The following is a 12,558-nucleotide window of genomic DNA, read 5'->3' on the forward strand; positions in this document are numbered from 1 at the left end:
AGGTTGGCAGGACCAGTACTAGAGTAAATGCAGGAGTCAAGTTGAGCACCTCATTGCCATTTATAGCGCTCTTTCTGGAGGAAAGACATTTCCAATTCTGAATAAACGTAATTTGGAACACCGTCTCTCAAAGAGTTGGAGGCAGATGGGATTTGGAAGAATAATAACAAGGTCCTCTTCATAATGACTGGCCTGGCATGATGGCCAGCTGTTTTCTGATCACTGAACATACAATTCTCACTGAAAAGGGGGGAGGAATAAGGAGGGAAAGGGATGGAGGTATTCAACTAGAAAGCTGAAAGAGTAGTCAGGTGAGGATTTCTTTTAACTAAAGGAGCATTTACACTTCTTTCCTATTCTAGAAATAAAAAAAAAACAGACATCAAAGAAGGAAAAATGCCAAAAGAAAAAAATCAGTTCATTCTAGTGGTGAAAAGCAATCTTGGTGGATGAGAGGCAGTCAAGTGTTCCTATTTCCCCAAAAAGCAACATTTATCATGTAAACATTATACAATATACTTACCCCTCTGGCTACACAAAACATTTAAAGACCATTTTATCTTTTTTTTTTTGCATCCCAGGGAATTTAAATTTTTCCCATCAATGAATATTATACAGGTGTGTGTGTGTGTGTGTGTGTGTGTGTGTGTGTGTTACTGAGGGTGGAACCCAGAGGCTTTTCTACCTCTGGGCTATACTCCCAGAACTATTTTATACTTTATTTGGAAACAGGGTCTCACTTAAGTTGCTGAGAGCCTCACTAAGCAGCTGAGGCTGGCTCTGAACCTGTGTGATCCTCCTGTCTCAGCCTCCAAAGCGCTGGGAGTATAGCGTGAGCCACCACTCCCGGCCTTATGCAGATTCTTTAAACCAATATTTTTTTTTGGTGCTGGATGTTGAACCCAGGGGCATTCTATCTCTAAGCTACAATCCTAGCCCAGTTTTACTTATTTTGAGAAAGGGTCTCACTAAGTTGTGGAGGGCCAAAATTACTGAGGCTGGTTGCAAACCTGTGATTCTGGGAAGACAAGTGTGCGCCATTCATTTTTTATTGAAAATAAATAGCTGTGCTTAAAGGTACAAAATATTCTGTAGGACTCATGATGAAAAAGACTAAAACCATGGTAATTTTAGTATCAGGTACTTTAGTACCAGGAAGTGGCCGTGCTAGCAGGCAGGACAACCTTCACACATACCCTAAACATATGCACAGCCCTGAGCTCAGGCTCAAGGCTGACACATTCACCATACATTCACCATGCAGGGCTCGCCCAACATCACAATCATCTAGTTTTCATTTCACTCAAAGGTGAAGCCCCAGATTTATAGTGAAAAGAGAGGTTGGATACTCAATTATTTTCTTCTTGAAATGGCAAAGTCCATGAGGAAGAAAAAAATGCAATGATTATCCCCAGCTTGCCTTTTTCCTGCCTTGATCGGTGGGCCACAGGCCCATTCCTCCCAGAGGGACTGTTATATGGCTGCTATGGTCTGTGACATTGGTTGTTCATGAAGTCTGTTGGGGAATGAAGTCAGACTAGTGAGATACAGGTGTAGAACAGCTCGGTGTGTTGCCAGATCACACTACTCCAGGGCAGACAGGTGGGATTCATCACCCTGAAATGACTGCGTATTAACTTGAGAACACTAACAAAGGAATGTAACTCAAAATAAATATTCTGGGAAATCATTTCTTAGGCAATATCTGAGTCGTGGATGGGAAAGGGGAATTCTAGTACTTCAGTTAATGGCAGTAGCTCTTGCAAGATCATCTCGCCTTTTTTAGTCATTCATTTGAAAAATTATAAAATATCAGCATAGAAAAAACATAGCAGATATTCTACAAATAAAATCTTGGCCCCTATTTTTGGCAAGAGGAAGGAGATAATATGAAGTACACCATCAATTTAGTTCACCATATGCTTGGTTTCAAGGGATTCTTACTTCCCCAACAGTGATTTCTGATTATTTTGTAATTACAAATTTCAAGTTATCCTGTTTACATCCTGCCTTCCCTTAGCAAAATGTTGTAGAAACTTAAAATTCACTATCACATCTTGACTTTGGAAATAATTTTAGAAACTTTTTTTCTATTATATGTTCTTTACAAACAAACTTCAAAACTAAAAACCGGTAGAGAAACAACTAGACATCTTTCTCTGTCATTGTCCTCCTGACAGGCTCAGAAATGAGACAAAAGAAACCAGACTCGAATTTAAATGGAAATTTCCCAGCCACCATACCTTTGTGCCTTACAGACCAAGCTTAGCAATCTGCATAAATGCAATGTGCTTTCCACTTTAGTTGTTCCTACACTGGCACTTTCTTTGAAGGGCCCAAGGAATAAAGGTGTGAGGTTGTGAGCAGTAAGGTGAATGAGAGTTTCAGCAGTGAGAGCTGAGACTTTAGGACTCTCTTCAGATCTGAAGAACTAACCCAGCCATCTCCCATTCTTTGAATAAAAAATGGAAACTACAGATTTTCTATTACCTATTCAGAACAATAGAGTTAGTGATACTATCTAAAAATAAGAAAACATATAAAAGGTGTTCTAGAGGTCCTCAGAGATGTATGGTATAGATTCAGGCTCAACTTCTTTATGGTTATTTACTAATTGCAGGCATGCTGGAGAAGGCCCTAACATAGGCATAGGTTTTTCTATAGTCTATAAAACAGGACTTTTGCCTTAGAGAAGAATTTGACATTGAACAAATAATTTCCCAATATGAATCCATAGAGGATACAGAGTGGGCCTGGTAGAAAGCGACATTATCCCTAAATACTCTTAATTTATCTAAGGCATTTATCTTGGGAATTCACAAGATGGGCCACGGGAAAACTTACCTCCTATCACTTATTTGTATTCTAGTCCAGTACAAAGGCTTCATGGGACAACTAGGCTCAATAGCTGGTTTTCGAGGACATTGGCTGGAAGAAGAGCTGAGTCCGAAGAAGAGTCCAGGAGGAGGTGGGGGTGCAAGTCCTGGAGGTGTGGGAGCAGGAGGAGGTCCTCCACTGTTGGGCAGAGCTGGGGAGTTAGGGAGTGGAGGTGGGGGAGGAGGGAGAGGCGGTGGGGGAGGCAGTGGGGGAGGAGGTGGCCCAGCACTCTCAGGTGGTACCAAAGGTGGAGGTGCTGGTGGCAGAGGTCCAAGTCCAGGTGGGAGGGGAGGAGGGGGTGGCGGGGGTGGTGGAGGAGGCAGAGACGTTGTCTTCTGCTGATTTGAAGAGCCTCCTTCGCCAGCCTGAAGTGGTACATGGATGTCTTTGCTGTCATTTGGAGGAGAAAGCTGGCTTAGAGAGGAGATGTTCAGCTTTTTGGGTACTATCTGGTTGCTTCTGCTCGTCTTGCTTTCACCCTCGCAGGGTTTGAGGAAGGTCTCTCTGTCCGTCTGGATGCACACATTCCTGTAGGCCTTGGGAGGGACGTGTTCATCAGTGGAGATGCACGCATCTCTCATCTCTTCACAGCCTCCTCGCCATCGGTGTTCTAGCTCCTGTTTGAGATTTTCAATGGTTTCTTCCAATCTCGCTGTTATCACTGCATGCTCCCCCCGGATATGAAATGCCTGAAGTTCAAACTGAGCCTGTAAGAAAAAAAAAACAGTGGGAAAGTAAATAGTTTATATAAAACAAGTATAAGAAAGAAAGAGAGAAAGAAAGAAAGAAAGAAAGAAAGAAAGAAAGAAAGAAAGAAAGAAAGAAAGAGTGAGCCGGGCATGATGGCGCACGCTTGTAATCCCCACGCTTGGGAGGCGGAGACAGGAGGATTGCGCTGATTGGAAGCCAGCCTTGCTGGCTTAAGAGACCCTGTTTCAAAAAAAAAAAAAAAAAATATATATATATATATATAGGTCTGGAGTGTAGCCAGGAGGTAGAAGAGTTTCCAGGAACCCCAGTACCACCACCAAAAAGAAAGAAAGAAAGAAAGAAAGAAAGAAAGAAAGAAAGAAAGAAAGAAAGAAAGAAAGAAAGAAAGAAAGAAAGAAAAGAAAGAAAGGCAGGCAGGCAGACTCAGCCTGGCTAGGATACATGCCTGTAATCCCAGTACTTGGGATGTGAGGGGAGCTGAGACAGGAGGATAGCTTTGCCAATTTAGCAAGGCTCTCAACAACTGCATGAGACCTTGTTTCCAAATAAAAAAATAGGGTTGGGGATATAGCTCCAAGATCAAACACTCCTTGGGTTTAATCCCCAGTACTATGTGCCATGTCAAGCGGTCTGCATAAAAGCAGGAAAATATGTAGATGTCCTTTTGAGAAAAGGGCATAAACTTCATTTTGTGAATTTTCCAGTGACCTAAGCAGTCGGGAGTTGAAGAGTAATTTCATCTAATCTGAGCTCATGGAAGGTAATTGCCATGGATTAAGGTTTGGAGTAAACCTGTTACCTAAGAACTTTCACCTGGTTTTAATATCAAATGCAAAACAAAACTTTTAATAAAGGTCTGGACATGCTTGAGTATATCTTTCATAAATTTTGGGTTCGGTTTGGAAAAAGAAAACTGTAAGGAGAAAAACAGGCGTGGACCCTCCCAGCTGGGAGCTTAGTCCTTATTATCTTAGTCTCCTTTATCTGGTTTCTAGGACAGTGCAGGGGGAAAGAAGGGAAATTAACAGAATACCTTTTTGTTTTTTAAAGTTTGCATATGAAAGCTGCTTGAGATCAGTTTTATCTGTTTCATAATAAAGTAATAAATAGCCAATATAAATGCATAATGAGGATGTTAAAATATGCCATTTTAAACTATATAAGACAGCAGCCTTTTAATATATAATTCTGGTATTACAGTGTTTTACCTCTACTAGCACAGAACTGCTATGGCCCTATGGAAGGACAAAATTTAGAATTCCATTTGGGGTTCCAAAATCCAAAGTAACCATAATTAAATATTTTGGTGAATTTACATAATTTATGACTCTACCATCAGATTACTAACTCCATAAGATTAAGCCAGTGACAGTGCTGTCTTCACTTCTGTATCTGAGCAGTTAGTACATAGATAGCATAAGCAAGAGAAACAGATAAAAATCAACGTGGTAGCTAAATTCACTGTCATGGTCTCAAGATCCTTTCTTAGGGCTATTCAAGTCTTACTTTACTTTAATTTCAGCCCATAAATATCTAGAACATCAAAACATACACATGTGCAGAACTCTCTTAAATAAAAAAAAGTTTTAATGGCGTAATTGGGCAAAGTAAAGACCTTTATTGATTTAACTTTTAATTATGTTTTACTAGGTTCAACTATTCTTTAACATTCACACTCACAAACCAGCCCCTAAACAGCTTTCCTCAGTAGAATTTAAGAGTATGTTTTTTTCTATGGCTAATCCTTCCTGTGAATGTGGTAGCCTTGAGCCAACTCTGAAGGACGTGGCAAATGCATATCTATTTTTTGTGTGGTTGAGAACCTGAGTGTGGCTCCTATCTTGGCTTAGCCACTTGCTACTGCGATGACCTCAGGACAGAACACCACAACCACAAGCCCAAGTTTCCTCACATGTAAAATGAGGTAATAGGGAACCATCTCCAGGGCTTTTATATAGGTAAAATGAAATGTTTCATCTAAAATAGAAGGCATTATCCCCAGAACATAGTATGTTCTGAATAATTATTTCTATTACCATTACTAATAATAATATTAAAGAGATTAAAAAATTCCTAATCTTATAAATTTTCAAATAATTCTACTTTTGTTGAGTGATGGGTATAAAACGAGGAAAAGCTTAAACACATTAAGATGAGCAGTGTACTACAAATACAAAAGTTTACCCGTGTTTTTTCTGAGTTCTACCACCAATTGCCTGAAAGCAATTTCAAGCTTCAGCCAACTATGTGACCAAGATCATCTCTGTTTGAGTGATGTACAATATCCATTTCTATCCTCACCTCCCCCACATCCTACCCTGATTTCTACCCTAAAGTACTTGCCTAAGTTCATTCTCATTACTAGTTCAGGTCTGTCAGCACAGACTAACTCTTGCTTGGTGTTCCCTACTAAACCTTCCAAAAAGGCTGAGGCAAATAATATTTATATGACAGTAATTTACTCAATCCTCAACTTGTTCACAACATGAAACGACTGCAAAAATATATTCCATAGAGAAACTTTCTCTTTATAATACAATTGATCCTGTGTCTACAGAAAAGGCCCTGGCTCCACCTCTCAACGAAACATCTTCTAAACCTGCCAATATATATTTCTGTACATGGCTTTAGAACTATGATTTAACACATATGTTTAATGTAGTAAACAGAAAACAAAGTTAACTTCTTTGTATTGTAGTTCCCTTGCAAAGAAAATGGGGATTATAACTGGATCTGCTTCACAGAACATCTATGAGAGGTGGGCAAATTAAGATACATTAAACAACATAGATAGGAGCACAGAATTATATAAATTTTCTACCATTATTGTTGGTGTGTGTGTGTGTGTGTGTGTGTGTGTGTGTGTGTGTTTTACTGGGGTTCAAAACCTCCAGGCTACATCCTCAGCCCAATTTTATTTCTTATTTGGAAACAAGGTCTCATTAGGTTGCTGAGGGCCTCACCAAGTTGCTGAGGTGACTTTGAGCCTGTGATCCTCCTGTCTCAGCCTCCCAAGTACTGGGATTAGAGGTGTGCACCACCATCCAGTTGTCTTTTTTTGAGGGGGGGGTACATTGTAGCCATACCTCTTGATGAAGTTCATACATACACAGAGCACTCATTTAGCCCTCCCCTTGTTTCCACCCTATTCCCTCCCCCTTCCCTTTCTTCTGTGCTCAGCATAGTGATTGGCTTTAATAAGTTTATGTGTGTATATCATGTCCATTGAGGTGTTTCCCTCTCCCCCTCCCATCCCCTTCAGGTAGGTTGCCTTCTTCCTCATCTAAGGTTTCTCCTCCTTTATCTGGAGTCCCTCCTATATCTCATTTACTCCCTAGCTTCTGCATATTGGGAAGAACATTCGAGTTTTCACTTTTTGTGATTGATTAATCTCACTTAGCATAATGTTTTCCAGTTCCATCCATTTCCCTGAAAATGACATAATTTTGTTCTTCATCTCATAGTTTTGTAATCCATTCATTTGTTGATGGGCATCTCAGCTGGTTCAACAGTTAGGCAAATAGACACTTCACCAAAGAAGAAATACAAATGGCCAATAAATGTATAAAAACGTTCAACATCATTAGAAATCAGAGAAGTTCAAATAAAAACTACCCTGAGATTTCACCTAACCCCAATTAAAATGGTAACCATTAAAAACACAAATAACAAACAATGCTGTTGAGGATGTGGAAAAGTAGGAATTCTAATACATTGTTGGTGGGATTGAAAATTAGTGCAACCACTTTGGAAAACAATGTGGAAGATCCTCAGAAGAATGAAAATGAATCTACCATATGACCCAGCTATACCACATCTGGGTATCTATCCAAAAGAATGGAAACCAAACTACCAGAGCTGCATGCATATCTATGTTTATAGAAGCACAATTCACAATTGTCCAACTATGTAACTGGCTGGTTGTCTTTTTTAATGCCATACAGATCAGAGGCTGATGAGCACATCAGCTTGCTCTGAACTCAGTATACTTCACAATACTCTATCAACTCTGCTTTGCGCTTCTAAAGCAAATATAAAGATACTCAGATCCTTCTTTTAACTCTTCTGCCATACTCTATCACCCCACCTATTCCCCTTCACAGCAAAGCTTTCTGAAAAAAGCACTCAATCCTTGCTTTCATAGATTCTCAAACTTACTGGTTTATCATCTCGTTTTAAGAAAAAAAAATTCCTCAGTGCCTCCCTGAGTACTTCTACCATTCTCTTGCCTTTTTATCAGCACCCCTAACTTCACCTTAGACTACTATCCTCCTCCTTCCAGTGTGGACTTCCCTTTCCCATCAGTGTCTCTGGAAATCTATGCACCTGTTTTCTCACCCATGCACTTCTCAAGCAATTACAATTGGCTTCCATCTCTACATCCAGTTTTATTGGAACTCCATGATTTCATTGTTATATTGCATGAATTTTTAAGTGGTTTGACCCTGAAATTGATTATGGTTCAGGACTTGAAATTCTCTCTGCTTCACTGGATTTCTCATTCTACACTCTATTCCCCTTTTCTAATCCCCCTTCCTCCTACTTCTCTGCTGTCTCCAATTAACCTATGGACTTTTCTTCCAGTCATCTTTTGAATATTTTTCCCCAGACATCTCCCTTGCTATTTTTTTACTCACACTACAGTCTCTCTAGATGTTTTTAATGTACTCATATGGCAAATATAATTTATTCATTATATGCTGGTGCCTTTTAAATTGATACCTTAAGACCATAATTTCAACTATCCTCTGGATTAATCTACCTGCATTTTTAGTCATCTACCTCAGACTCAACATATCTGAAATTGAGTTGATTGTTGCAAAATCCCAATTACCCTCTCCCCAAAATTCCTTTTGCAGATTCTTTCCTGGTTATCATATAATTATCATATAATAACCATAAAATTTTTCAAATCCAAGTTTAGAATTCCAGGAAGATTTTTCAAAATAGAAATGTCTATCTGTATTCCTTAAAATACCTTCAAAGATTAACCATTACTTACACAGTGATATTGAAATATTTAGCACAGACAGTTGTTTTAATCTGTTTTCTGCCAACTATTTCCATTTTAGCCCTTTCCCTTTCCCAGTTGTACTTTGAATTTCAGTCTTCCATTATTTCCTTTCCCAGGACCAGGCTCCTTATGCCTCTGAGCCTTTGCAAATATTGTCCTCTCTCAATAGTCTTCTGTTGCAAACACCCAAAAAAGGGCTAAATTAGCAAGCACAGAGTACATGAAAGGGTTACTTACAAACTGTATTCACTGATATGGAGAATGACCAAATAAGGAAAACAAAGAATGTCCACACACTACATATTAATCTAGTGAGATTATATCAAGAAGCTTTATTGATTAATAAAATTTTAATGTCACCCTGGGTGGGTCTCACTTTTGTCCTTCCCTGTCTCAAGATCCTTTTTCCATTATTCTAGTGGTTTTGGTAGCATTTGTGAGCTCAGCAGGATACATTAACTCAAGTTGAGTAAAATAATATTCCATATTGGTCCACATTCTATCAATTATTTCAAATTATACCTGGATGTATTATAAATGTATTATAAATGAAGCATCTCAGGTTCATGCATACTAAAAATGAGCCCTTCGGAAAGCAAGTTTTGACCCTATTTTTAATCTATTTCCAGTGTACTGTAATTTCTCTACACATCAAAACTATGTGCTGTGTCTTCCCCTTTTTCTAGATTTATTTTCAGAAAAACTGGTTATTATTTGGTGTTTTAAACAGAGTAGAACTTGTCTGAAAAACTTTACTCCCAAGCAGTCTTTGTCCAGAATGCTGAGAATCTTCCTGGTCTGTAAAGACCAAAGCTCTGAGCTAAAACTACAAATAAAGGATTCAAAATGGTGACTGTAGGACATAGCACATCTCAGTAACTAGATAAAATAAAATTCAACTACCAAGAAGGCAGGACTTGACAAAAAATAAGCAAAGCAGCAGAAAATATTCACAAACAAAAACATGAATGGGAACCATGATGGAAGAAAGTCCAATACTCTGACCGCACAATCCACTGCAAAGAGCCTGAGTGTGTGACTGACCTGGTGCGGTACCCAGTGCCATCTTGAGCTGCTGGCCCAAACAGCTTTTGCCAGCTTCAGCTCCACAGCCCCAAGAAGTTCTGACAAGAAATCCAAGAACATGAAGTGCAGAAAGTTACAGCAGAGCTCCAACATCTTAAGTGACCAGCACCACACTTCAGGGATACAGAAAAAGATCCAAAAGCTGATGCACTCAACAGAGGTGGTACCCACAGTGGCACATTATGCCCTCCAGGGACCTGGCCCACAAGACAGCAAGGTAACCATGTTGCACTCTTCTTTACTCAATAGAAGATCACCCACAGCAGCCGTAGGACACCAGTGGGCTGACACCTCATGGCCCATCCCGGAGGTAGTCCAGTTTGAACCACCAGAGACCCAGGAAAGATCCATGGTGCTCAAGACTCAGTGCCTGCACAGGGTCACAGGGGGTCACTCCAAGACTACACTGGATGCCCTCTGCTGGTATGGCATAGGCCCAAGGTGGGAAGGCACAAAACACAAGGCCAGAGTGGAGACCACAGAGTTAAGGCTGGAGGGCACAGAGCACAGAGCTGGGAAGTGCAGCGCTCAGGATGGGGAAAAGCAGAAACCTGAGCTTACACGGAACTCATTTAGAGTGACACAGATGTGCTGACACCTAAGCACAATGCTGTCAGAGGTGAGAGAGAGGCACAAACACTAATAAAATGGGTCCAAAAGCTGACAATAGGTTATGAAGAAATTGGGAAGCATTGGAATACGTGAGAGTACTGAGATGCAGGCTCCTGCTTGAAGGGTTAACGAAGCAACTCTGGCTCCTGAGAAGCAGCTTGGAATGTCAGGATGGGAGGCAAGCATACTTCCTCTAATCAGTGAGCTATGAGTCTTGCCGAGTTGCCTTCAAGGTCGGAAGCAGCTCTGGCCCTCTCTCTGAATGTCCTTCCCAGCATAGACATCTCTCAGAAAACGTATTGGTATGATAAACAGCTTGAGATGTTATGAGCAGTCACAAATGTTCTTTACTTCTAATTGTAAAACAAAAATTTGCTTTGAGACTCATCCTTTGATTTTACTCACACACATCCATTGTTGCTTTGAGATAACCTTATAATGTCTAAATAGTTAATTTGTCTATGGATTCCATAGAAGTTTTCTCTATAAAAGTCTGATTGCTCTTTCAATAAAACATGCAGTGTACATGAAACCTGCATCCGCTGTGTCCCGTAAATCGGCTTTACCCTTATGTCTCCAGTGCACTAGACACTGACAGGTGGCGCCCGAACAGGGACCTATGAAAAAGTTGTGTAAGGAAAGCCGGAGGTAAGTAAATACTATTACAGGGTGATGGGACAAGCTAAATCTACTCCTTATGTTTCTATCTTACAACAACTTCTTAAATCTTATGGAGCTCCAGTTTCTACTTCTGATCTTGAAATGTGTAAAGAAGTAATAGAAAATTATAACCCATGGTTTCCAGAAGAAAGGATGTTAAACATAGAAACCTGGGAGAGAATTAAAGTTAATATAGAAAAGGCCGTTAGGCAAGGGGAACATATACCTGTTCAATTTTGGTCTATTTGGTCTTTAGTATATGCTTTGTTCAAAGCTATGTTAGAAGAAAGAAAAATATATCATTAGAAAAAGGAGGCTACTCCATCTGTACAAAAGTTACAGTTAGAGGAAAGAATTAAAAGAGATAGTTTAAGGGATCATAATAAGATTATTCATGAATATGACTCCTGAAGCTGTTATGACTAAAAAAGAAAGCTCAGATTAAAAAAAAATTGATTTTAAAGAAGAATTAAACATGCTAAAAGCTCAAATACAAAAATTACAGTTAAAAAAGGAAAAGCAACAGAGTGATACAAAAATGAAAGTAAAAACCATGCAGTCTACCGCGCCTCTGTTAACTGCTTTTCCAGTAAAACATAGAATTAAAAAAAAAAAAAACCAAACCCTCCATTCTATAGATTTAGGGTCTGAAAGTATAAATTTAGACAGTGATTTTAGTGATTCTACAGAGGATGATGATATGTTTGCTTTTGATACGAGGGACTAGACGTGGATTTAATGGGTCATTTAAAAAAGGCAGTAATATTATATGGGCCACAATCTCATTATGTCAAAGAATTACTAAATGGAGCTGCAAGACATTATAACAATTGGGCACCTATAGATTGGAAAACTGTATGTAGGGTTTTACTAAAGGAGCCAGAATACTTGCAATGGCAAATGTGGTTTCATGATTTGTGTGCCGAAAAAGCTCATGCTAACTTAAACAGCAATAATGCTGCCTTGAGAGCTATTACCTTTTCCATGGTTACCAGTACAGGACATTATGATGACCCTAATGCTAAGGGCAATACACCTTTTGAGATACATGATCAATTGTGGAAAATTGCTTTAGAGGCGTGGAAAAGACTGTGACCTACTGGAGAAAATTATGGCTCCTGGACTAGAATGCACCAAAAATACAATGAGCCTTTTTTAGCATCTCTAAAATTGACAATTGAGAGAACTGTGGTAGGGGAGGATGCTCGGCATCAATTGCTATGAATGCTGGCCTATAAAAATTCTGTGGAAATCTGACACTCAGATCTAGATAAAACAATGGCCATTAACCCAATCAAAATTACAAGCTGCTCACGAGCTAGTAGAAGAACAACTTACAAAAGGACATACAGAAATATCAACTTCACCTTGGAATTCTCTGATTTTTGTAATAAAAAAGAAATCAGACAAATGGAGGTTACTTAAAGATCTCCAAGGGGTTAATTCATCTATGTATCCTATGGGAGCTTTACAGCCAGGCATTCCTTTGCCTTCTATGTTACCTAAAAATTGGCATATAATTGTCGTAGATTTACAAGATTGCTTCTTCACTATTTCTGTTTATCCAGAGAATTAAAAACGATTTGCTTTTTCTTTGC

The 12,558-nt window shown here is 39.3% G+C and overlaps 1 protein-coding gene across 5 annotated transcripts in view; it reads right to left on the reverse strand.

Annotated features, from left to right (window-relative positions):
• Positions 1-12,558, reverse strand: part of FMN1 (formin 1) — a gene marked incomplete at both ends in the record, with an annotated part of 444,359 nt that overhangs the window by 213,240 nt on the left and 218,561 nt on the right. For all 5 annotated transcript variants that reach the window (XM_080708275.1, XM_080708277.1, XM_080708276.1 and 2 more), the window contains one exon: positions 2,845-3,584. In XM_080708275.1, coding sequence (XP_080564401.1) covers positions 2,845-3,584 — 740 coding nt within the window. The remainder of the gene's footprint in view (positions 1-2,844; positions 3,585-12,558) is intronic.

Source organism: Muscardinus avellanarius (genome assembly GCF_963383645.1).
Source record: "Muscardinus avellanarius genome assembly, chromosome: 12".
NCBI classification, from domain to species: Eukaryota; Metazoa; Chordata; class Mammalia; order Rodentia; family Gliridae; genus Muscardinus; species Muscardinus avellanarius.